At 38.3% G+C, this 26,471-nt stretch overlaps 1 protein-coding gene across 2 annotated transcripts; it reads right to left on the reverse strand.

Annotated features, from left to right (window-relative positions):
• On the reverse strand, positions 1 to 26,471 carry Myh2 (myosin heavy chain 2). Of its 2 annotated transcripts, none has more exons than XM_087191835.1 (40): positions 26,302 to 26,471; positions 26,047 to 26,089; positions 24,327 to 24,550; positions 24,089 to 24,232; positions 22,585 to 22,741; positions 21,382 to 21,409; positions 21,183 to 21,297; positions 20,992 to 21,084; positions 20,452 to 20,515; positions 20,196 to 20,294; positions 19,230 to 19,333; positions 18,563 to 18,701; positions 18,094 to 18,212; positions 17,857 to 18,006; positions 16,317 to 16,487; positions 15,919 to 16,228; positions 15,272 to 15,345; positions 14,353 to 14,440; positions 14,148 to 14,265; positions 12,841 to 12,964; positions 12,617 to 12,753; positions 10,824 to 11,079; positions 9,035 to 9,277; positions 8,766 to 8,942; positions 8,538 to 8,683; positions 8,366 to 8,456; positions 7,894 to 8,283; positions 6,796 to 6,922; positions 5,779 to 5,897; positions 5,435 to 5,631; positions 4,570 to 4,753; positions 4,327 to 4,492; positions 4,089 to 4,213; positions 3,629 to 3,937; positions 3,338 to 3,541; positions 2,573 to 2,698; positions 2,319 to 2,489; positions 2,131 to 2,235; positions 1,915 to 2,010; positions 1 to 286 (listed from the first exon to the last, which is right to left on the reverse strand). In XM_087191835.1, the coding sequence occupies exons 3-40, from the start codon at positions 24,528 to 24,530 to the stop codon at positions 134 to 136; spliced, it is 5,823 nt and encodes a 1,940-aa protein (XP_087047961.1). In that variant the 5' UTR covers positions 24,531 to 24,550; positions 26,047 to 26,089; positions 26,302 to 26,471; the 3' UTR covers positions 1 to 133. The 2 variants fall into 2 exon arrangements, with proteins under 2 accessions (XP_087047961.1, XP_087047960.1); XM_087191834.1 differs by having other exon boundaries at positions 26,230 to 26,343.

Genomic DNA, 26,471 nt, shown 5'->3' on the forward strand with positions numbered 1-26,471 from the left:
TCTTATTTGCAAAGTACCCTCTGCTTTTTATTTCCTTTGCAATAGGGTAGAATAGACAAAATTACAAAGGGAAATGACCAAAGACTTCACATTTTGTGCCTTTCTCCAGTCATTCCACAGCATCAGGGCTTGATCACTCTTCACTTATGACTTTCGTGTGAACCTCCCGGCTCTTCACACGTAGTTTGTTGACCTGGGACTCAGCAATGTCAGCCCTTTCCTCAGCTTCCTCCAGTTCATGCTGGAGCTTGCGGAATTTGGATAGATTTGTGTTGGATTGTTCCTCCTGAAGGGGAAAAGTGGAATTGTAAGAAACCTCACTGTGCATCTTCCTAGTCTCTGTAGACATAAGGGAAGACAGGACTGGGCATCTACAAATAAGCACAATCGTACCAACACCTAGATTTTACTTATCATTTGAAATTAATTTCATGGTTTGGGTCTTGGTGTCTCATCAATAATCTCATCCCTGTTTTTGCTACCAAATCCTATTAAAGGATATGTATCACAAGCATATGTACAGCAAGAAAAGTGTACATATATAATAGGAAGAGAAGGTTAAAAATATTAAAGTCAAGGTTGTTGTTAGATAACAAATATTTTATCAAATTAAGGATGAATTTAATAATGGTTTTTAAAAATTAAAATAAATGTTGGATTTCATTATATATATATTTTTTGGCACAAAACCATTATATTTCCCCTCCAGCTTTGTATGTAACAATTATAGAGACACGTTCCCTAGTAAAGAGTAATTCTAACATTGGAAGAATTAAGCTTATTTAATTACTGATAGACAATGCCTTTCTAAAGGAAGGGTTTTACTCCTTAGCAATTTACCCATGCTGCAACTGTCCTGTAACTTTCACCTCCCCATGGTGAAGCTGCCCTTCTTTTCTTCCCCCTGTTCTCTCTTGGACAGGTTCTGGTATGTGGGTTATGTGAGCTTCTTAACATGAACTGGAAAGCTTTCCATCTTTTCCCATGCTCTTGAACAGCCTACATACCTGGGGGATTATCTGTTCCTTGAAATTTTGAAAGACCTGTCTGGACCTGGTTCTATTTTCAGAGCTAATTCTTAAATATATTATTCAGACAATTTGTTAATTTTTATTTCCTTAGAAAAATCAGTTTCTTTTGGATTTCAACTTTTTGGATAGGTTAATGTATTACATTAAAAAAACAATCCTCTATGTTTATGGCTTATTCTCTTTCTCATTTCTCATATGGAAAGTTTGTATTTTCTTTCATTTTTTTTCTTGATTAAACTAGTGATGTTTGTTAGTTTTATTAAATCCCCCAAAGTTATCAGGTATTATTGAAATGATCAAATTAGAAAATAGTATACTCTAATTAATAAATTCCTACTTTTAACAGTGTTTCTTCCATTGTTTTACTTTTTATTCATAATTTCTGTAATGTACTGTGGTTTGTGCATTTATTTTTATTTTTCATTCAAAATGAAAACATATAAAGCAATCTATTAGCCTCTCAGCACAGTTTGACTAAATTCTATAGGTTTCTAAATGTAGCATTTTCCTTGTAATTTTATTTATAATTAATTTATTAGTCAATAATTATGATTTTTCTTGCTCATATAGCCCAAGAATTATTTAGGAAAGTTTGTTTTAAAAATATTTTCTCATCACTTTATAATTTTATCACACTGTCTCAGAGAATATGACCTGTATTATTTTTGCTTTTTTTATTTTGAGGTTTCTTGTGGACTGAAAGCTTACTTTTAAACTCAAATTATAGATATTATAAGTGATAAGCAATAAGTACAAAAATATACAGAAGTTTTAATCTTATATAAGGCAGTTTACTTATAGAAAAGGGTGGTGAATCTAATTACTTATTAGCTTTTCTTAATTCAGGGACTTCACTCTTCCCTTCTGTCTTAAGGATACTTACAGCCTCCTCAGCTTGTCTCTTGTAAGATTTCACTTTTGCCTGAAGTTTATCTACCAGATCCTGAAGCCTGAGAATATTTTTCCGATCTTCTTCCGTCTGAAAGATTATAAGAACCGTAGGGTCTCACTTCTGAAGCACATGACTATTACATCATTGTAGTAAGTATTTCACATATATTTGGAAAAGTTCTTAGCTGATTAAAAACTACTGCTATACCTGGTATGTGAGCTCCTTCACTCGCCTCTCATGTTTGCGCAGACCTTTGACAGCCTCAACATTACGCTTTTGCTCACTCTCCACCTCTCCTTCCAGCTCACGCACCTGCAAATAGGTAGGTTCTTAAGAGCTTTGATCCAATCAGGCATTGGAAGCAGATGGTAATACATAGATATTGGGACACCCACCCTGGCTTCCAGTTTCTGGATCTGCTTCTTGCCGCCCTTCAGTGCCAACTGCTCGGCCTCATCCAAACGAAGCTGCAGGTCTTTCACTGTCTGTTCCATGTTTTTCTTCATTCGCTCCAAGTGGGCACTGGTGTCCTGCTCCTTCTTTAGCTCCTCAGCCATCATGGCAGCCTATTTAGCAAATAAATCAAGAAAGCTATTGCTGTCGGGAATTCTCACTGTTACATCAATGGAGAAGTGTGCCTGCTACTTACGTCAGTGATGGCCTTCTTGGCCTTCTCTTCTGCATTTCGGGCTTCCTGGACGATGTCCTCCATCTCCCCCTGAATTTGGGAAATGTCTGTCTCTAGCTTCTTCTTGGTGTTGATTAGGCTTGTGTTCTGTTTGAAAATAAGTAGTACATTTTTTTATCATGTTACCAAAGGACTTAGTGGTAATCATCAGGTAAAACTTTGGAAGTAAATGAAATGCTCATCAATATTAAAGAATTTAAGGGCTGAGGGTTAAGCTCAGTGGTTCTGCTGCCTGCTTCATAAGCACAAGGCCCTGAGTTCAATCCCCGGTACCAAAAAAACAAAAAGGTACTAATATTACAGAATTTAATTATGTAGTACAATTAAAAAAAAATAGAAAGGCCATAGAATATTCAGCATTTTTGCAAGCAGAGTTCATAAGTAGACTATATAGCTCTGTAATTTTTAAATAACCATTTACCAATGAGCTCATTCCCAGGGATAAAATTGTAAAAGATGTTCAAAACATTCCATTTTTCCTCAACAAAAATGTCAATATTGATACAAAGATCAATAAAGCTATTAACACACTAGAATAGGAAATTGCCTTAGACTATTATAGGAGGTGAATCAATAATAATTGTTTAAGACAATGAAAAATTTCTCTTTGATACAGTGAAAATTTGGCAGAAATATGAAACATGGCTGTCATATAAAAATTCAGGCTTATATATTTTGAGACATACAAACATTTACTGCAGGGAACTTCTTTGTGTGGAATCTCACCTGAGTGTGGAGGAGCTGGACACGCTCACTGGCATCCAGGAGCTCCTGCTCTGCGATTTTCCTGCTCCTCTCTGTCTGCTCCAGTGTGGCCCGAAGCTCCTCAATCTCAGCCTGCAGCAGGTTGGCTCTGCGCTCAACCATGGCCAGCTGCTCCTTCAGGTCCTCCTGGCCCCGGAGAGCGTCATCCAGGTGCAGCTGGGTGTCCTGTAGAGTGAACAGTCGTTGAGACATCACATTCTCTGGGCTGCAGTCACCCCAACTGTCCTAGAACCATCCCTTGGAGTCATTTACCTTGAGGATGCCTTGGGTGTTCCTGTAGTTCCTCAGGGCCTCGGCTGCCATGCGGTTGGCGTGGTTCAGCTGGATTTCCATTTCATTGAGGTCTCCCTCCATCTTCTTCTTGAGCCTGATGGCATCATTCCTGCTCCTGATCTCAGCATCCAGTGTGCTCTGCATGGACTCTACAATTCTAATGTGGTTTCTCTTCAGTTGGTCAATTTCTTCATCCTTCTCAGCAATTTTCCTGTCGATTTCAGACTTGACTTGGTTCAACTCAAGCTGGATGCGCAGGATCTTTCCTTCTTCATGTTCGAGAGATGCCTAAATAACAGCAAGAGATGATATTAGCAAGAAGCATCCTGAACTATTTCTGCACACCAATAAGTTTGTGCTGTATATCTTTTTAGTCAATCTATGCAGACTGTCTTAATTCCTTTCGAATGGGTTGGTTTATGCATAAATTGACGTATACCTCTGCTTCTTCTAAGGCAGCCTGAAGTTCACACTTTTCTTGTTCCACTTGTTTCTTTATTTTCTCTAGTTCATGGATACGTTTCCCTCCTTCTGCAATCTGCTCCGTGAGGTCAGAAATCTCCTCTATTGTTTGGGTATAAGGCAAGTAAGGGTTTGGTCAAACAGATAACATGAGAGAGATGGTAGGGGAGGATTGTTCCAAGTTGGGAATGTTATTGAAAGTGAAAAGGACTCACGCTGCAAGTTTTTGTTTTCTCTCTTCAGGGTCTCTAGCTGATCCAAGGATTCCTCATAGGCATTCTTCATCTTGAACAGTTCAGTGCCCAGAGAGCGGGCCTCCTTCTGGGATGCCTCTAGTTCAGCATGCGTTTCCTCATATTTCTGCTTCCATTCTGCCAAGACCTGAAAAACCAACAGCAGTTACCTTCTGTAAATGACAGAAGGAAGTTGTGGAGGACAGAGGATGCTGCAGGAATCACCTTATCGAAGTTCCTTTGCTTCTTGTCCAGGGCTGCACAGGCAGCGTTGGTTCTCTCCACATCCAGCATGAGGTCCTCCACCTCATTCTGCAGCCTCTGCTTCGTCTTCTCCAGGGAAGCACATTTGGCATTCACAGCTTCTACATGCTCCTCAGCAGCCTGTAACCTCTGGGCCAGCTTCTTCCTTGAAGATTACATATGTTTTTAGGTAGAAGTAACCATTATAGTTATGAACTATTACCATACTGAAGAGTATTGGAGACTTCATATTAATGCTATCATTCATTCATTCATTCATTTACCTATTCAACAACTACCAATGAGCTCCTTTTATGAGCCAGATGCTGAGTGCACAGCATTGAATAAAACAAAACAATGTTCCTGATCCAAGAAGCTTACAAACAGTGAAAAGGATAAAAATTAAGCAAGCCAGAAAACATGTACTAACACCTTGCAGATGTAAGTGCAGTGAAGAGAAATAAAATAGGGTAAATGGTGGCCAACTAGTCCAGCAATCAGGGAAAGCCTCTTTGAGAAGTAACAATTAAGTCAAGACCTGAAAGAAGTCAGAGTAAACTAGAGGGAGACAAGCAAGGAGAATATTCCAGACAGAACAATCAGCACGTGTAGAACCCTGGAGCAGCAACAAGCTTGGCGCAATTGACATTTAGCAGTAAACTCTAATTTTCGGGGTAATTATTTGTTATTCTTTGTTTCTTTAATGTTTAGGCTAAGGACCATGTTTGCTTCATTTAAGAATTATTCTAGGGCCTGATAGTAACTGGTAAAGAGAAACTAATAAATGAATGTGGGTGAGTTAATTCACCACAATTTTCTGCTCATTCTCTCATGTCTGCGCACATACTTGGCCTCCTCCAGCTCCTCGGTGCGCTGGATGGCGTCCGTCTCATATTTGGTCCTCCACTGGGCAACCTCACTGTTGGCCTTGGACAGCGCCCTCTGCAGTTCAGCCTTGGATTCCTGCTCCTCCTCGTACTGCTCCCGAAGCAGGTCACAGTCGTGGCGGGAGGACTGCAGCGCGTGGGCCAGGGCGTTCTTGGCCTGTGAAGATAGTTACACTTTATTTTACTGGTTATTTAGATATTCTTAAGTTTCAGAACTCTTTAAAAGTTGATGTAACTGGCTCTGTTTAGGGCCAACTCACAGGACCAAAAAAAAAAATCAGTCTTTTAATAATACAGTAGTTACCTTAACTTCCTCTTCGAGTTGCCTCTTTAATTCCTCAATCTGTTGTGTAAATGCTTGTTTGCCTCTTGATAACTGAGACACCAGAGCTTCTTTTTCATCAAGCTGGCGTGAAAATTCACCTGACAGACCAAAGAAATGGCACTATTGTAAGTGAAGAAAAATTCAGCAAACTCATGTTAGAAATAGATTTAACTCTTAGCCCCCAAATTGAGTGCTCAGATGACTGAAATCTCTGTTAACATATTCATGCTCAAGCCCAAATTTCTGGGGGATTTTAGTGCCATTTATACAACAATACAAATGAGCAAATACAGCTTAAAATTCTTTTGTCTTCTGCTTACTTAATTCTTTTAGGCTTATATGATACGGTGGAAAAAAAAAACCTGATGGCAGTCAAAAAGGTAGCTAAAATGCCCAATTCTACCATAGTTCAGGTTCCACAGACCTTTCTTTTTGGTACCAGGAATCGAACTTGGGACCTTGCACTTGTGAGGCAGGTGGTGGCACCACTGAGCTGAATCCCTGGCCCACCACAGACTTTTGATAGACTTGGGTAGCCATTCTCCCATTTAGGAATTTATTCATGCTGACATAAATTTTAAGAAAACAAAACAAAACAAAACTAGGACTGAGGATATAGCTCAATGGTAGAACACTTGACAAACACGCATGGGGCCCTAGGTGCAATCCCTAGTACTACAAAACAACAACAATAACAGCAAAATATGGCCTGAAACAGAAGCTCTGTGCCTGTGTTAGAGTGATTTCTAATTTCAGCATCCCTTCTGTGAACAACATTTAGGGCCTTTCTGTAACAAATCTTGAGCTGGTCATACTGGAATCTTTTATCTCCTCCAGTGGTGTCCCCCAATGACCTCGAATGTGGATTGAGAGTCTGAGCCTCTCAGTAAAGTACACACGAGCTCAGCTGCTTTTCTTAGGCTGTCACATCATCAAATCACTTGTTCTTAACCACATCATTGCCCACTGGAGCACCATAGAAGAGGGAACAATTACCCGATTCGGTCTGCAAGCGTCCCCTCTGGGTTGTCAAGTCATTGATCAGCCGCTGCTGCTCTTCTTCCTTTGATTTGAGTTCACTCAGTTGGTCCTCAAGAGTACGGCACATCTTTTCTAGGTTTCCCTGCAGGATAAACAGGGAAAGAAGGAAATGAAGCTCTTGCAAAATAATGTTCTTTGTGATAGCCATAATCTCTCCCCAAATGAAAAAAACATATAATAATTTTGATACATAAAATAAGTCAAATTGGGGCCGGAGATTTAGCTCGGTGGTACCATGTCTGCCTCGAAAGCACAAGGTCCTGAGTTTGATCCCTGGTATCAAAATAAATAAATAAATAAATAAATAAATAAATAAATAAATAAAGTCAAATTATCTTATATATAATGTGATATAGAGAAATTTTCTTTTAATCTTGCAAAAGCTAACCATAAATGTCTCTGCAATTTTAATGTAACACTTTGTAGGTTAGTTCCTAAATTTAAAATTATATGGTACATTTTCTAAAAACATATTTAAAATATTTTTGCCTTTATGTATACAGAAACCTTGCTTGTTGCATAACTGAACATAAGGGAGACCTGTATTTTTCACTTCTGCAAACCCAAACCCTTCCTATCTTGCTAGGCCCAACTCAAATACCATTTCTTTCATGAAACCATCTCTGACTTAACTTCTCTGGTTCAGGATGTATTAATTGTTCTCTACATTAATGGTAGCTTTTGAGAGATAACTTTTCTAACCTATACTCTTTTAAAGGGACAGGACAACAGCCAATACGTTTTGCTTTTCTCACATATGAAAAATGAACTGCACATTTCACTCTTCACTTGGAGACCTGGACCTGTATTCAAAAGCTGATGCTGTCATTTATTAACAGTGTCATGGGTTAGTGTGCTCAGCCCCCTTGACTTTCCGTTTCTTCTTCTGTTCAATGGAAATAGTAAAAACACTATTATTTCTTCTACTTAACTTCCTGGCTCACTGCAAATAACAAATGAACTCATGTGAATAAAGTGACATGTGCTGACCATGCCTGATATGTCTGCAATGGATTAGTATCATTAATATCAATTTCCCTAAATCGGTAGTACCTTGGCTTTGGAGACTGTCTCTACATTACTAGCAAGGTCATCGATCTCCATCTTCATCTCGCTCTTCTCCTTCTCCAGCTTCTGCTTGACCCGCTGCAGGTTGTCGATCTGCTCCCCGAGCTCAGCCACGCTGTCTGCGTGCTTCTTCCTCAGGGTGGCTGCCGTGGCTTCGTGCTGCAGGGTCGCCTCCTCCAGGTCCCTGCGCATTTTCTGGAACTCTGCCTCCCGCTTCTTGTTCATCTCAATCTGGGCAGAAGTGGCCCCACCGGCTTCTTCCAGTCTCTCGCTGATCTCCTCCAGTTCCCGGGAGAGGTCAGAGCGCTGCTTCTCTGCTTTGGCCCGGGAGGCTCTCTCTGCCTCGATTTCCTCTTCCAGTTCCTCGATGCGGGCCTGGAAATGGTGAAGAGTCAGTCTCAGCTCTTGTGCCAGTCATTTTCCTTGTTGATTAGACTGGTGGGAATCAGGTACTTACTTGTAACTCCTTGATCTTCTTCTGTAACTGAATACTGACTGCCTGTTCATCTTCAATCTTGCTTTGCAGATTGCTCATTTCAAACTCTTTCCTTTTAGAAAAGTGGCAAAGGACAGGCATTTAGTTATATCCAATACTGGAAGCAAGCTCATGGAGGATGTTTTATACTTACTTTTTGAGCTTTTCATCAAGTTGCTGTTTCTCATTTTCAATGTCCATTATGGACTCTTGGGCCAGCTTCAAGTCACCCTCAAGTTTCCTCTTAGCTCGCTCTAGATCCATGCGAAGTTTCTTTTCTTGCTCCAAGGACCCTTCAAGCTAAACATAAGCAATGTTGAGCCAGAAGGAATGCTTACTTTCTTTTAGAAGAAAATAATTTCCTTGACAGTGCTAAACTTACATCATCCACTTGCTGTTCAAGCTTGATTTTTGCTTTGGTCAGGGTGTTGACTTTGTCCTCCTCTGCCTGCAGGTCATCCAGGGTCTGCTGGTGAGCCTCTTGGAGGGCCTTCTTCTCCTTGGTCAGCTTAGCAATGGTTTCATCCAGGCCCGCCATCTCCTCTGTGAGGTTCTTCACCTACAAAGGTTAAGAAAGAGATCATTTCTGCTCTAAAGCAGCTCTGTTGGGTGGCAGAACCTCTATCTAGTATGTCAGACTGTGTTTCCTACCTTGTTCTCCGTGGCATGCTTCTCCTTCTCAACCTTGGCCAGTGTCAGCTCAAGGTCATCTATGTCTTTCTTCAGTTCTGAGCACTCATCCTCCAGTTTCCTCTTCTTGGCTGTCAGCTCAGCATTGATCTCTTCTTCATCCTCAGCTCTTTCAGTCACCTCCTTGATTTTGGCTTCAAGTTGGATTTTGGTTTTGATCAGTTGGTCACATCTTTCCTCTGCATCAGCTAAGCCTTCAGCTTCCTTGAGTTAGAAACAAAATCAAAATTGAGATAAAGAAATGAAATATTTTACAATGACAAGAATCTAAATTTCTGCCATTGTTCCTTTGGATTTCTAATATTTACTAATTTATGCCTTCACAGACTTTCATTTCATGAACCACCTGCTGTGTACAATACATTTTTCATATGTGTGAAAACCAAAATGTATTGGTTGTTGTCCTGTTCCTTTAGAAGAGTATAGATTAGAAAAGTTATCTCTCAAAAGCTACCATTAATATAAAGAACAATTAGTCAATCCAAAATCAGAGAAGTTAAATCTGAGATGGTTTCATGGAAGACGTAGTATTTGAGTTGAGCCTTGCAAGATGGGTAGGATTTGAGTTTGCAGAAATCAACTTATTAAGGAGAAGATTTGGAGGAGCAGGGGAAGGATTCCTGCCCAAAGAATGTAGTTGTTACTGAAATTTTTTGTAGTAGTAGTGGAGGATGTTTCTTGTTATAGTGCTCTAGATTCAAGTTGAGGCATAAAATAATAAAAAACTTCATGATAACACACTGTTTTCATATACAGGAATGTATCAGGCAGGAAATGAAAGTGACGTGTAATATATATTTACCAGTCATTCTACATATCAACCCTTGAATGCATAAAAAAATATGATGAGCTCCATATAGCTATGCAGTGAATACAGTGGTGTAGGATAAATTTTGTGTAAATCTTTGGGGAGAACAGAAAATAATTTGGGATGAACTTGAAGGGGGTGGAGGCAGTTAAAGGCTATTTTTCTTTCTATAACCTTGAAGGAGTTATTACACTGCCCAAACTTTCAGGAGAGACTAATCTTAAAAACAAAAAAATACAATTCTGTGATGAGTAAATTATAACAGACCAATTCAATTCAACCCACATGAAAGACATACTTATAAATTATATTTTAGAGTTGATGGAAGCCATTCTAAATGACTGGACCAGGAGTGAGCAATGAGTAGGCTGGATAGAATAAAAAAGACTTAGAAGGAGGCAGAGCAAGTTGGGTGCTAAGGCAGCAATCTAGAAGTGATATAATAGGGTCCTGACAGAAGACATGGATTGGAAAGAGTGGATATGAATTTTTGAGGTCAATGACAAACAATAATTCAATATAATTTGGGATAGAATGCAGCCATATGTCAGCTGTCCATATTGTAATTTAAGACTCATGTACCTAAAGAAGATGTTCAAAGAAGTTTCAGAAGAAACAATTAGGTCCATGCTATCCTCCTAACATTTTATTTGGGGTTGCTTCATGTTAAAATAACTTCAGAGACTACCTTTAAAGGGAAAATAAGTCATAAATCCTGTACTTTGATGAAAATGAATAGAAAAGGAGATGAACAGTTCTACCTCATTGCCATGGTGCCAGTTTGGGGAGATGTGTTGGGCAGTTCAGGAATACATGGACCTTAGAGCTCTCTAACCTCCCTGCATATCTTCCCTGCACACTATCCAGCTCATGGTCCTTAGTGGCTAGAGTTCTAGCACTTGAATCCTGATTAGTGATACCCAGGATATTACCCCAACATACAGCCTGAACTTGGAGCTGCAAGTCATTTTTTTCTTTCAACAGTGACACCATCTTTTCTTCCAGTTCTTTCCTTTTTGCTTCTGATTTGGCAAGTTCGTCTTTGGTTTTCTGGAACTCTTCCTTCATAGTGGCCATCTCCTTCTCTGTCTCTGCACTTTTGAGTAGGGGCTTGATCTTAAAGAAGAGTTTCATCCAGGGCCAGTGCTTGACGTTCATGAAGGCGCGGATGTTGTACTGGATGCAGAAGATGGACTCCCTGAAATACAATGGATGCAAATTAGGTACTATGTGGATGATGAGACGAGATAAAATCTTAGCAGTGAGGCTGGAAGATTCTGCCCCTAGCCTGTTCCTCATCTGCTCACCTGCTTTCAAATGTGCAGATTAAAGATATTATCTTTTGGAGTGATAGTCAAGGTTTTGCTGTTTATTCATTTCTCTACATCATTGCTTCTCAAACTTTGGCATGCATAAGAATCACATGAAGGACTTGTTAAAAATATTGATTCTTGGGGCTGGGGATTTTGGTTCCACCACCTGCATCGCAAGTGCAAGGTTTTTTGATGATCCCCGGTACCCAAAAAAAAAAATATTACTGACTCTTAGACTCTGCCCTCATAGAGTCAGATTCAGAGGATTTAGGGTAGGACCAGAAATTTTGCATTTTTTACCAAATTTGCTAAATATGATGATCGTGTGAATCAAGGAGCACCCTTTGAAGACCATTACTCTACAGTAATGCTTCTCAAATATTCTTACTACAATACCATAAAGGCAGTGAAAGAAGAACATGACCTTTGAGGAATTTTGGGTATGAGATTTAAAAAAAAACCCTTCAGAATTACTTTGACAATCTCTGGTTTTATATTTCAGTGTGCAAGTTTTGCCTTCTACTCTATAATACCACATTTACTTAAATCTAGATTATTTAAAAATTACTTACTCACCTATAGATAATTAGCTACTCACATATGTGTGTGTGTTGTGATCATGACCAAATTTTATTGTTTTTAATTAAATAGGACACAATAGAAAATATTACTGTAATTGCAATGGCAAAAAGAAAGTTTGTTTTGTGTAAATTACTTATATATTCACATATACATATCCACATATGTGTAGATATACAAGGGGCAATGTAAAATGCATTTCTTGTGATAGGTCCTGGTCACATGCATCTTGCAGTCTGAGATATCCAGCTCTATAGTCTTTACTTTCTGTTTCTGCATCAAATTAGATCATGAAGAAGCTACATTCATTAATGTATTAATTTGTATTAACTTACTGCAAAAAATGTTTCACTCACAATGCCCTTAATATTTTAGATCATGATAGGTCAATATAAATGATCAGATAGAAGCTGTTTTTGTGTCTTGTATAAAAGTATTTTTCCAGTGGTGCCATGCCTTCCTTGCAAGCGCAAGGTCCTGAGTTCGATCACCAGTATGGGGGAAAAAAAGTATTTTTATTCATTTCACTATCTTTTATTTAATTATTTATCCAATAAACTCATATTAGAACCAAATGCTAGGGCAAAAAATTTATCTTTGTTTACTCATTAGTATATTTTCTCTTGTTAGATAAGAGCTATGCACACTTGATGCTTCTCAACTCTTTACTCAAACACTCAGAATATAGGCCATGGTCATGATCCTTAAGTATTCTCCCATTCATTAGGAAACTCTTATTCATTCCTTCTCATTTGATCTCCTTATTAGTGGTGAGCCTTAACTGTAAGCCATCTCAAATGTGTTTTTGAAGAGGGAAGATGTGAATAAACAATGTTTCTTTACCTCCTCTCCACCATCTTCTGGTACTCCACTCTTGCCAAGAACCCTCTGCACATGGCCTGGGTTCGTGTAATCAGTTGAGCCAACTTGTCATCTCTCATCTCCTCTAGGAGCCCCAGAAGACCAGCTTTGAAAAATACCTGTGCATAGGAAGTGGTGCAGATCAGAAACTTTACGTAAAGGTAGAAGGGACAGGAAAGGCTTAGGTTGGATTTGGGGGACATTACCTTGGTGTGACCAAATTTATACTGGGTGTGGTCAATGTCAATGGACCCAAGGAGCTTCTCAGAAGCTTTCTTGCTGTCGATGAATTGTCCTTCAGGGATAGCACTTGCATTTAATACCTTGTATCTGTTAAAGTAAATACAATTTTTTAAAACCTTATTAACTGATGAAAAAAATAGTAGCTAAAACTAAAGTGATTCATTTTTAAAACTGGAGTTTTTAAAAATATTTTTAGTTCACAGGGAGGACATTTTTTTTACATGGATGTTCAACCTGTTGGTTATCAATTTCTAACTATTTTCCCTTTCTGCGCAGTTGCAGTTTTCCTTTCCACATTGAGCTTAAGTCTCAGGAAAGGATTGTATATAATCTTGTTCACATAAGGTGTAGATGTCCTATAAAATGCAATGCATTTGCTTTGCTAGGTAAATTTGCTTTTTTAGGATCCTGAGTCCAAGAAAGCTACTTTCTATTAAGGAATCTGGTGGAAGGTACTTTGGATATGGGGAACTTTCCTAATCATCTAAAAGCACACTTAAGGTGCCTTGATCTTGAACTTTGGCATTCTCTGTCAACTCTAGCACATCCAGGCTTCATCTCTGAATCCCAAAATGGGGTTATCTAGGGAGGAGAAAAGGGATCTAAGGAGACATCATTGTGACATGTCCCCTCTGTTTCTGGGAAACATTTGGAGGCCAATGTATGAAAAAAAAATAAAGAGATGATCTGGGAAACATTTGGAGGCCAATATGTGAAAAAAAATAAAGAGATGAAATAAAAGTAAGTGAAAGAAAATGACTTATTTGGATCCACCTGCATGGGAGAATTTCTAATTTAGCCACTTATTAACTGTGTGATTTGAGCAAATAATTTAATCTCTCTGAGAATCAGTTTGTTCATCTATAAAGTGAGGTAATGATTGTATTCAAACATATTAAGTAGTGAAAAAGGTAGCTCTCATAATTGTTGAAGATGGTGTGCACATCTATGATCTAAGTCAGGTTCTCGGTAAAAAATCTGGTAAAAAATTCTTCCTAGTGCTTAAAATTACCTATCTTTTAAAAGTGTTCTGGCACTTATAATTTTTACTTCTTTGTAGCAAGTTAAAAAATAACAAATAGGGCCAGGGATTTTAGCTCAGTGGTTCTGCCCCTGCCTCGCAAGCGCAAGGTCCCAAGTTTGATCCCTGGTACCAAAGAAACTCCAAAAAACAAAACAAATAGAGGCATATTTTTTACTAAATTAATTTGCTTGCATTGAATTTGCCCAAACTTAACTTCAAAATATACCATAATCAGGAGAGTCTGACCTCTGTTTGAAGTCTGCATAAAGGATTCTGCTTGGGAATCCTTTCCTGCAGATGCGGATGCCTTCCAGCACACCGTTACACCTCAGCTGGTGCAGGACAAGTTCATGCTCCATGGCACCTGAAAATACATATTTATTTCACAGCAAAGTTATGAAAAAGGCACTGTGGCAATTGTGCTTTGTGCCTTCACTCCAGAACTTCTTACCAGGAGTTTTAGTTTCATTGGGGATGATGCACCTCACAAAATGAGGATGGGTACTTCTGAGGTTGGTCATCAGCTTGTTCAAATTCTCCTGTAAAATTAGGAACAATCTTGTCATCTCAAACTACTCACGTGGTTATGAGCAGTTGATGATGTCTATAAAATCAATCTCTATATTGATCCCTGGTACCAAAAAAAAAATCAATCTCTATAGATGGGTTCAATGACCAATATGGACTGTTTTCATTTAAGGCAACACCTTGAATACTTCTCATGAGATATAGTTCTTCCTCAAATATCTTTCTGCATCTGAGTTAGCAGGAGTTATACATATAAAGCAGTCTGACATGTGCTCCTTTTTGGTTTATACCAGCCCCATCCTTCTTTCTACCCTGGTCTGTGGTCACCCAAAGAAATTTCCAAAGCCATTCAATGTCTTCTGCTAAACCTCACAATTCTCAAGGAAATGCAGGTCTGTGCTACATTTGGACTTTTTCTCATAAATAAAGCTCCCTCTTTCAAGCTTTATTAATGTTTAAAGCATAAAGATTACGTTAAGAAGATAAACTCACTATCTGTAACTGATTGGATTGAGTACAAGGCTACCACATTAGCTTCATTGTAGATTAGCTGCTAGGTTTCCTTTGTCTTGCTGATGTTTTTTAGTCTCTCTGTACCTGTCATTGCTCCTTGTCATGACTAGATTATGAATACTATAGCATTAAGTTTTATAAAATTTCCTGTGAAATATTATTCATTATTTGACTTAGCATGTTAAATGAGATAATAGTTTCTGAGTAATTTAAATGCCTTCCCTCCAAAGTTACATCATCAGGAGTTATTAGTTTATATTAGTGCTCTCCTATTGTCTCCTAGAAAAAAGACCTTGTGCTGGGAATGTCAAGAAAAGTTTCTTCCTTACTCTAAAAAGGGCAGACACTGTCTGGAAAGAAGAGCCCTTCTTCTTGCCACCCTTCTTGGCACCACCACTTGCCTCTGGTGAGAAAGAAAAGAAAAGAAGTAATGCAGTTAAATTTTTGACAGGGCTACGTCCTGGTTATTTTCTGATTTCTATGATCATCAAGGAGAGCATTTTCTCACCCTATTGCTATTTCTGATTGAATCTTATTTTGTAGTTAATTTTTTCACCTACTTTTCTATGATTCTTTCTCCTTTGAGAAATTATGTGAAAGGCATTCACCTCACCATGGAGATTAGGACATTTGGGGACACATTAACTTCAGAAACCTTCAGAAGCCAGCATGAGAGGCAGTCACAAGGATCTCTTAAATATCCGCAGATACTCAGTGTGACAGAAGAATTAGGACAGAATTATACAAGCTGAGACATTGGCTGAGAACATGATAGTTCCTCTCTGACCCTTTACAGTAGAGGCCCTGTCAGCAGTGGGGTGAGGTACACATGTATATTACAATGCACCCTGTCTATTTAATGCTTGGAGGAATAAAAGGTTTGGCCTGCAAACATTCCAGGAGTATGAAATCACCAGCTTCAATCTAACATAAAATTTGTAATAGCTACACTAAGTGTCAGACATTTTCACATTACCTGCTTCAGCAGTTTGAGCTCCAGAGAAGAGGTTAGCTAAAGTTTTCAAGGAAGACTTCTGGTACAGCCCTACCACAGTATCATTTAGGGGGTCCTTGTTCTTCTCCAGCCAACCATTAATGTTATAGTCCACCGTGCCAGCATAGTGAATCAGCGAGAAGTGGGCCTCAACTTTGCCTTTGACCACCTTGGGCTTCTGGAAGTTGGCAGACTTGCCCAGGTGCTGGTCATACAGCTTGTTCTTGAAGGAGGTGTCTGTTGCCTTGGGGAACATGCACTCCTCCTCCAGGATGGAGAAGATGCCCATGGGCTGGATTGAAGGCAAGGCAAAAGGCATCCGGGTGAGTGTGAGCAGCAGAGGGCACGGGGAGAGGGTGCCGAGTGGAGGCCTAGGTTACCTTCTCGATGAGCTCGATGCAGGCAGCCAGGTCCATCCCGAAGTCGATGAATGTCCACTCGATGCCTTCCTTCTTGTACTCCTCCTGCTCCAGCACGAACATGTGGTGGTTGAAAAACTGTTGCAGCTTCTCGTTGGTGAAGTTGATACACAGCTGCTCCAGGGTGTTGAACTAAAGAAACAGACTTGTTTACTTCTTTCTTGCAAATTGAGCATTTTGTAAAAGACAGGAGTTTTAAAAATTAAGACCGAGTCCCAAGAGCCTTCAGAGTGATGTCAGAATCATTGGGCTGAAGACACTCCTCTGAAATAAAACCTGACAAGTGTAGAAGGTTTCAGGACAAGTGGAAGCTACTTTTTCCTCTGGTACCATTTTATAGACAGTCCTAAATCAGTATTAGTTCTCTTTTTCTGCATTTGTTTACTCAGACATTTTTCTGAGTTTCTACTTAATCATTCCATATTTATTCCCATTATCTTCTACATTTTTCAGAGGACTCATAGTTTCTTGTGGACTTATTCAACAGCCAAATTACAACCTATGAGAATCTGTCTAGTAGTCTCTATTGCATGGAAGACAGAAGGGTCAGCATTTCAAGTGAGCAATAATTGCTACCTTTGATCCTTTTTAATGTGAAATGAAAAAAATTAAGATCCATACCAAAAAATACACACAGTATGGTAATACACCCTTACATTTTATATATGTACATATATATATATATATATATATATATATATATATATATATAGTTTGGTTTTTTTTGAGACAAGGTCTCACTATGTAGCTCAGGCTAGCTGTGAACTCACTAGGTAGCCCAGGCTGGCTTTGAGCTCACAACAATCCTCCTGCCTCTGCCTCCTGAGTGCTGGGATTACAGGCATGTGCCACCACACCAGGCCACACACTTACATTTTTAAAAACTCACCAAAATGTCAATATTGACTAGATATAAATAGTAGAATAACATGGAATATTTTCCTTTGTTTTTCCATATTTTCTGTGATGCACAAGTTTTGCTTTAATAATTAGAAAGAAGATAAACTTACTTAAAACTGTAAGCAGAAAAAATGTATTGCATAACTGAAATGAATTTTTATTTCATGCTGTCATGTTAACGGCCTTTAAAAGCTAAATGCATTTATTGATGCTGACTCTAAATTATTAAGCTATTATCTGCCTAAGTATTTCCAAATGATTTCTCCACCACATATTCAGAGGATATTATGTGTTGCTAAGGTTTACTTTGATATTTTCATGTCAGCTTCATTTTGCTTTGTGCGATTTTTTAGACCCTCAACACCAGGCTAATTCATAACTTCTTTTGGATCACATAGAAGTTGAAGCATTTTATTATGTGCATGGTTTTTCATAGAGATGAATCACCACTACAATAAATGATTAGTGCCTGCCAAATTAATCTCTTTTAAGTTTTAATATAGCTGACAGTGGTATGCAAAGGCCATAATTTTCACAAAGTCTTATTAATATTTCCTTTGCCTTACTATAAAATCCCTTCATCATCCAGCTTCTAACTCACATCAAAGATCTCAAAGCCAGCGATGTCCAAGACCCCGATGAAGTACTGCCTGGGCTGCTTGGTGTCCAGCTGCTGGTTGATGCGGGTGACCATCCACAGGAACATCTTCTCATAGACAGCCTTGGCCAGAGCACCCACTGCGTTGGTCACCTTGAAAGGCAAAGATATAACTGTTTAAGTTATTTGAGGGCTATGAAAGTGTTTCTGTCCTAGCAGTGACTTTGAATTAGCACCTACTTGCTCTACAGTCTGGCCTTTGGTGACATACTCATTGCCGACCTTGACCCTAGGGAAGCAAAGGGCTTTGAGCAGGTCAGCAGAGTTCAGACCCTGCAGATAGGCGGCCTTGTCAGCAACTAAAAGGAAAAAAGGTAGAAAAATATTGTTAGACCTCACAGAAACCCACTGTCTTAAAATTCTTTTAAACTACATGTATTTTGTGCATTGTTTTCAAAGTGTCTTTTAAAATATTCTTGTCTATTTTTTTTCCCACTAAGTTCAAGATCTCAGTTATGGGAATTTTGTCCTAAAGAACTTCAGAAATTATTGGAAAAATTGATCTAATGTTCATACTTCACAAAGTATATTATTTAGGCGTACTTTAAAACTCCATTTTTAAAAGTGAATTTGTCTCCCCTAGGAAAACAGGCAACAAGAATTTGATTTTCAAACAAATGTACAATCAAGTAGATGATGCAATTGATACCTTCAGTGCCATCTGGTTCTGCTTGCTCCTCACGCTGCTTTTGCTTGAATTTCATGTTGCCATAATGCATCACACCCCCGGTGAGCTTGTAAATGGAGACCTTCTCGTCATTAGTAAAGCCCAGAATATCAATAGCACTCTGTCAATATAACCAGTAGGATGGATAACTGTTAGGTTATAGTCTACACATTTGCTATTTATAATTCACACTCTCATTCCTGACTTCAGACTTAGTGCCCATACTAATGAGGGAAGGGATTTCTTAGATTGGGTGTAGAAAGGCCTGATGAGTCAAAGGCCGGCACAGAGCAGTAGAACTATAGGTGCAGAACATCTGAACATTCAATGTAAATTTAGTACAGGGAAGAAAGATAGAAAATGTAAGGTACTTGCTATTTTGAGAGGTGGTATGGATTTTTGCAAGTAAAGTTCCAAAAAAAAGGCTTTGGGCAAGTTCCAAATGACAAATCTTTAGAAAAGAATTAAAAGGAAAGCGAAATGTTGTATTTCCACATGTTAATCTTTTTATTTGACTCCCAGGGTCACATGTGTGCTCATCATCCTTAAATTTTCCTTTGATATTTCTACCAGAGACTCAATATTTATCTGAATGGACTATTGCTCTGTCCCAGCATAGTAACTCTAGTTATTCTTGTGTTCTACTTACATCTGTGGCCATGAGCTCTTCCTGATCATCAATGCTGGGCACACTGATCTCCCCTTGGCTGACAAATGGGTAATCATATGGGTTTGTAGTGATCAGAAGCATTTCTAAGCACATAGAACAGAGCAAAGATAAGCATGATCATCCTCTTCATTGAAGCAAGAGATTTTTAGGCAAATTCTATGGGCACTGTATGATCTGTAGTTGAAAGATACTTGATGGGCACTTAAAAGATATTTAGCATCACCTCAAGCACCTTGAAGTTGATGCTGTGGCATCTCCCATCATTCCCTATTTTTAATACACTATTATAGTATAATACACAAAGATAATTACATATGGGAAGAGCTGTATGTATAAGCATACTCACTATAGTGTTGTCTATTTAAAATCCAGATTTAGAAGAAACTTAAATACCCTTAAAGGGGACAGAGCATGAGAAAGTAAATTATTCTTATCTCTGGAATGAAACACTATGCAAGCATTAAAAATCATAATGTGGATTTACTATACAAATTGACAAAGAGAAAATTATGATATACTCAATGAAAAAACAAATTACAAAAGAGCATGTACCTATTATTTTAGTTATGTAAATCATGTTTTGTATTCATATGTAACAATATAAAATGACTACAATTATGTTTATCCAACTCTTCATAGTAGTAATTTCATAGTGGTAGAAATTGGAGGTGTTATTTTTTTTCTTGTAAATTTTCTAGTAAGTGCTTACAAATTTTTAAAAACCTAAAAAAGGGTCTTTTATTTCAGTGTTGGGCATGGAACCCAGGACCTTATGCATGCTAGGCAAGCACTCTAACACTGAGCTGCATTCTTAGCCCTACAAAGTTATTTTTAAAAATAAAATAATCCATAAACTCAACAAAATTCAGATATGGCAAAGTAGGTTGGGCCATGTGCCGATAGGTGCTTGTACAGTAATTTGGAAGAAATTATGACATTTCTTACCAATTAGTTCTGGTTTCTTGTTTGAAGTGATCTGATAAAAGATATGATAGCTTCTTTCAGCTTTAAGCTGGAAGGTAACTCTAGACTTCTCTAACAGATCTGGAAGGAAACAAACAGGAAAAAAATATTTAAAAATTAGAATACAAAAAAATAAACCGGAAAAAATATAAAAATCTATGTGACATGCATAAACTTTTGGTTAATTTTGTAGGTCATGAGAAATAGAAATGATTTTAAAGGATATCCAAGCACGTACATGTTTCAATATCAGCAGAAGCTAGTTTTCCTGTAGTGCCAAAGTGGATTCTGATGAATTTACCCTTGAAAGGAAAACTAATATTACTACCTTGTTTTTCATTATGACTGCAAAATCCAAAACACTTGAAATGCTAGTGCTTTAATATTAAATCAGTTCAGAAACTGTTCATGTGAGAAAGAAAAAAGTCTATCTCTTATCTTGTAAGTAAAATCATTTTATCTTTGATTTAAAATTTATGAATATAAATTATAATGGATCTGTTTTTTAGCTTGATTTAATTCTATAATCTATACATATATTAAAACATCCATGAATATTTGCAATTATTATTGATTAAAATAAATAAAAAATTTAAAGTGTGAATAATAGATAACAGATAAGAACTTAGGGAGTCACATATTCTTTCAGACACAGCTTTTGATCTATGGTTAGAAGAAAAAAACACAGTCTAATAAAAGGTGAATAAAAGACTTGGAGAATACATTCACAAACATCCGTAGAATGGACAGTATCCATTGTAGTATCCAAAAGACTTACAAAGCGAGAGGAGTTGTCATTCCTCACAGTCTTGGCATTGCCAAAGGCCTCCAGTAGGGGGTTGGCACTGATGATTTGATCTTCCAGAGTCCCCTGCAAAGGCAAGAGCAGTCCTTGCATCTGGGGCTTGGGGATTTCTTGCCTGAGAGCCTCAACAGAGCCTGGATTCTGACCATGGCAATCAGACCCACCTGAATTTTGCCAGAAGTTTGTTCCTCCTTCTTCTTGTCACCAGTAACCGCAATTGTTGCAAAGTACTGGATGACACGTTTCGTGTTCACAGTCTTCCCTGCACCGGATTCTCCACTGTCAGATCAAAACAAAATCAGGTGATGCCCCCAAAACCAGCAGCTATCACAATCATGTAAAGAAAGCATAAAATCTACATACGTGATCAGGATCGACTGATTCTCCCGGTCTACAAAAGAAAAATTATAGTCATTTAATACTGGGTTCTTATACATTGTAAATGGCAAGTGAAGTAAAATGGAACTTTTTATTTTTCAGTCCGAGTTTTGCAAGCTTTAGAACTTGGTGGGCTTAGGCCTGCCATCTTTCTGGCACCTCCACACCTCTCCCTCCTCCACTACTTTAGCAGACACACATCCATTCAAACTGGATGCCACTGCTTATAGCTCTTTTATGTAGTCAAGTCTTCCAAGAAATATTTCACTTGAAGAAAAGATTACATGGGAAATAAAATGACTGAAAGCCATAATATAAGTAATGATCACATGGCTGTATTTTCCTGAAGCACCAGATCTCCTGTTTAACACTGTGCTATTAAATAAATATCAATAGTAGACTTAGTTTTTCAGTTGGGTCTCAGTGACAGTTTAAATCAGTGGCATACTGATTGTAGGTGAAAAAAGTAATGAAAGTGGGCATTGGGGATATTATTAGTTTGTGAGTAGTGTATAAAGTAAAGGTAGCAGCTCTGGAAGGACTCATATTTTTAGTCCTGTTTTTAGAGGAAGGTAAAAGTTTGTTTTGATGTTATACTCTGTCTAATGAGGAATTCTTTAACCCATTTCTAAATGTACCCCAAATATCCTAGATATTTCTAGCTAAGTCAATATTGCAGGAAGCAGATTCCTGGCATAACTATTTTAGAACCAAATAAAATCCATAGCTGTTTAGGTGAGTTCTGGGCAAAAGGCAATGGCATTTTTGCCATCTTTAATATATAGAGACTATGTGTTTAGTGACAATTTATTGTAATGAGAGTAGAATCAAAGTGGCAAAGTTTATTCTGGTTTTTTGGCTCATAATAATGAAAAGCCAGTTTGTATATATGATCATATGACTATTAGTGTATATATTGTGTATATACGCCTATAGATATGTTTTGTATTTTTGCTCAAATTTATTTTAGTTTCTGAGTCATTCAAAAATAAATTGTTTAATCATGACCAATCTCTGTTGACTTTCAAACATTTAAGAGATCATTGGCCATTATGTAATATCTTACAAATACACCAGCTGCAACTAAAAGGGATCATTTTGGAGTGTGTTAAAATTGGTTGGAGACTTTCTCTCCTATGGTTCTATTCTGAAAAGACTATGCATATACAAAGCATCTGGCCCACTCACCAGTCAGCATGAACTGATAGGCGTTGTCCGAGATGGAGAAGATGTGGGGTGGGGCCTCCTGGCGCTTTTTGCCTCTGTAGGCACCCACCACCTCGGGGTTGTACACCGGCAGCCACTTGTAGGGGTTGACAGTGACACAGAAGAGGCCCGAGTAGGTCTATGAAAGGAAAAAAAATAATAACTACTCCAAGATCTTTCCTGTTATTTGCATAATTCACTCATTAATTGGATTTTAACAAAAAGGATTGCTTTATGTTTGTATTCTGTACTCCTTCAAGGGATTAGAAAGAATGAAAACCAGTTGGCAGATTCAGCAATGTGAGAGTACCATCTTTGAAGGAAGGGACCATAATTCAGATTTCTTCTTGCTCCCTTAGGACCTGTCATAGTGATTTTCATATAGCATGAGCTCCAAAACCATGGCTGTTTGTTTCTGAATGTATCCTATGATACATGTTTACCATTATAAGGAGAACAGAGATAATTTAAATTTATGATAACCCAATTTGGGTATATGTGTTCAACAAGGGAGTGGCAAGGTAAACTGTGATAAATCTTAATACAACATGATGGAAGCCTTTAAAACATAAACATGACAACTGGGAAAATGTTTGCAAAATATTTTTAAGTTGTAAAGACAGAAAACAAAATGATGTAAATATACTTTGGTTACAACAGAGTGATTTTAAAAATCTTTGACAACAGATCTAGTAAAGGCACCAACCAATTAAAATGAATGTTGACTATGAATGCCAGGTACATCTGTATAGATGTTGCCCAGCTAAATACCAACACTGCTTAAACTATCCAAAAATAGCAATGTAGCATAATGCATTCAATTAAAAAATAGTTTACTGATGATGTATTAAATGACATGCCCCTCCAAGGAAGTAGGAAGAAAACAAATGAGATTAAGTCCCTTGAGGAGTTCCCAGTCAGTGTAGGAGACAGTGATATAAATGAATGATCAAGAGAAAATATGGTCAATGTGCTGGCAAAGATGGAAACACTAGGACAGAACACCCAACTCTGGCTGTGGAATTTGGAATGGTTTCACAGAAGAGGTGGCATCCCTGACAGAAGGAACCAGACCACACGGATATAATTATTGTTATTTGAGGGGGGTAAAAATGAGTGTAATTTGGTGCCTACAAAAAGATGAGACCCATAAAAAATAAATAAAATATAAATTTATCTTTCTCCTTCCTGGGATGATTCTGTAATTGAAGGGTGGGGTGGGGGGTAAAGAAGTGATTGAGATATAAGCAGTAACTGTTTAAATTTCTGTTCAGGGGCTTTTGGGCCCACTCAAACAATGAGGACAGTGGTCTCCCTAGGCATTGTATGAGAAGACAAGCATGAAGTGTTGGCTGTTGGACTTTGCCTTACAATAGGAAAAATGAACCTTTTAACTACTAGGCTACCATTGAAAGCATGGTGGAAGCTATGGGCTAGAAGGATACATGGTGATGACAGTCAAGACCCCTGGTGGGGGGACACTCACGTAGATCATCCAGGCTGCGTAACGCTCTTTGAGGTTGTACAGCACCGCAGGCTCATGCAGGTGAGTCATCATGGCCATGTCCTCGATCTTGTCAAATTTGGGAGGGTTCATTGGGAACACCTGATCATCCTTCACTGTCAGGGTCTGGTAAACAAGGAAGATAACCACTGGCATCAATTGAGTGACCATACTCCTCAAAATTCAACAGAATGTGGCAGCCTCCTGGGTCTCTACTCACCGCTCCCGCTTCAGTTTTCACAGTCACTTTTCCTGCTTCTCTACTCTGAATAGTTCCTTTGACAAAGGATTCCTTGGGCTCCGCCACAAAGACAGATGTCTTGGCATCAAAAGGCCTATTCTGGGCCTCAATGCGCTCCTTTTCAGACTTTCGGAGGAAAGGAGCAGCCTCCCCAAAAACAGCCATCTCAGAGTCAGCACTCATGGCTGCTGTACTCAGAGGTCCTAAAGGGGACAAAACATTTCACACTAGGTAGTCTGGACTGTTTTGTGTATTGGTAAATCTTTATATTGATTATGTTTCATGAGCCATTTGGGAATTCCACTATACCAGGCAATAAACATAAGCACAAGATCTAAAATATATCGGGTGGTCACTATATGCCCAATACATATTCAGGCTTTTACATCCATTACTTCTTTCTTTTGTCCTCCAAAGCTGGCATTCTTTTATATATATATACTGGGGATCGAACTTGGGATCTTGCACTTATGAGGCAGGCACCAGAACCACTGAGCTAAATCCCCAGCCCAAGGCTGGCATTCTAATCAGAAAGCAGATTATAGAGTTAGTGATGCTGCCAAGTAGCTTGTGACCTTAGGTGAGTTACTTGATCTTTTTGAACCTCAGTGTCTCCATCTTTGAATAGCAATTATAATGCCTGCCTTTTAAAAGTTATAACCTTTGAGATAGGGTGAAAATACTTTGAAAAAAAGTAAAAAAAAATAATAAGTAGTAATTTAAAATAGTTCAGGCTACCATTTACATGCAAAATGTCCTTTACTATAAAGTCATAAAAGTCCAGGTCTTGCCATATAAATATTGATAGTAAGAGAACTTCATTTACTTCTTTAGATGTTCAGCCAAATTTGCCCAAGTGGTTTTGAGGGGATTATAATTTTGTTCACCTTTTTTCCCTTTCCGTCTCTTTTACTTAGGTGCCTAGGAGATTTACTATAACATAATTTCTTTGTATATTAAATCCAGTTAATCAGCTTTGCCCACTTTAGCTAATGAAGGATAAAGCCCATATCCTCATTTTTCTGCATTGCAGAGATCCTTTTGCTTTTCCAAATTTCATTGTGAAGAAAGCAGGCCCTAGTTGCTCCATTTTGTTATCTGGAGGTTGCCCATGGTATTGGAAGAATGCAAGGTTAGGCAAAGAATGCTCGGGCAGTCAAATTACTTGAAACTCATTTAATGCGCTGTCCCTGTCTCCCTCTTTAGAAATGCAAGGTGTAGGAGGACTGATTGTTACCTTTATTATACTTAGAAAAATTCCAGTGTTTTGGTTTCATATAGCACTTGGTGTTTTGTGAAGGGACTTTTTTTGAAACAGGGACTTTAAGAAGTTTAAAGGCAACATTGTCCTATAACTTCCTTTCTATTTGTTGGATATTGTATTTATTAAATGAATTCTGTTACACACACTTTTACCAAATCTGAGCTTTTTAGCATGGGAATCTGAGTGCAGATATTTTTCCTGCAGAGACAAAATAATGTTCTATTAAAAATTATTCTCCTATTCAAATACCACACCACCAATGCTGGAGTCCTAAGTATGAGAGAACTCCTTCTCTTCCTCTCCATCCCTTTCCTGAAGTACAATTGTTAGAGGGTATTTACTGAGACAAGCACTTTCTTAGAGTTGCTGAGTGACATAAATTCATCTGAGAAGCTGTCATATTCACCTCCAGGGACTGGTTAGTCCAAACCTTACCTTGTTAGCAAGCGAGAAGATGTAGCCTGGAAGTAGGACAGTTCTGAAAAAGAAAAGGGAAAAGACCTTGATTAGTTAACCAAAAAGGGAAAGAAAATCCTATTTGCAGCATTGCTTGCTATTGTAAACAGACGGGAGCAAAATTTGTAGATGTAAAGTGCAAAGTAGCAGAGGCAGCAGTACCAGAGTCAGCAGCAGCAGCTGAGGCGACGTGGCCAGTGTCCCTCTTCAAAGACCAGTCCAGCTCCCACTTACCTTGGAGCTTTTTAAAGCAGGACAGTCAGTCTCATTCCGAAGGCTTTTTTATATGGATAGTTATGGAAACAATGCAGCTGCCTCTTCTTTCTTAAGTCAAAAGGAATTGTTTGGCAAAAAACCTCCTGGCAATCTAGTGTCCCTGCATGATTCTCATTCATATTAAGAAT

Source organism: Heterocephalus glaber, unplaced genomic scaffold, assembly GCF_053883595.1.
Source record: "Heterocephalus glaber isolate CG9 unplaced genomic scaffold, H.glaber_assembly_v1.0 deba00001564, whole genome shotgun sequence".
Lineage (NCBI taxonomy): Eukaryota > Metazoa > Chordata > Mammalia > Rodentia > Bathyergidae > Heterocephalus > Heterocephalus glaber.

What these genes read in the sequence shown, in the direction of transcription:
- Myh2 (XM_087191835.1), bottom strand. Translation starts at nt 24,530, where the DNA reads ATGAGTGCTGACTCTGAGATGGCTGTTTTTGGGGAGGCTGCTCCTTTC. An exon ending in TGCAGCTCCAAGTTCAGGCT is followed by an intron (nt 9,278 to 10,823) that starts GTATGTTGGGGT and finishes TTCTAACTCAAG; the next exon opens with GAAGCTGAAGGCTTAGCTGA. An exon ending in CTGCCTTAGAAGAAGCAGAG is followed by an intron (nt 3,938 to 4,088) that starts GTATACGTCAAT and finishes GCTGTTATTTAG; the next exon opens with GCATCTCTCGAACATGAAGA.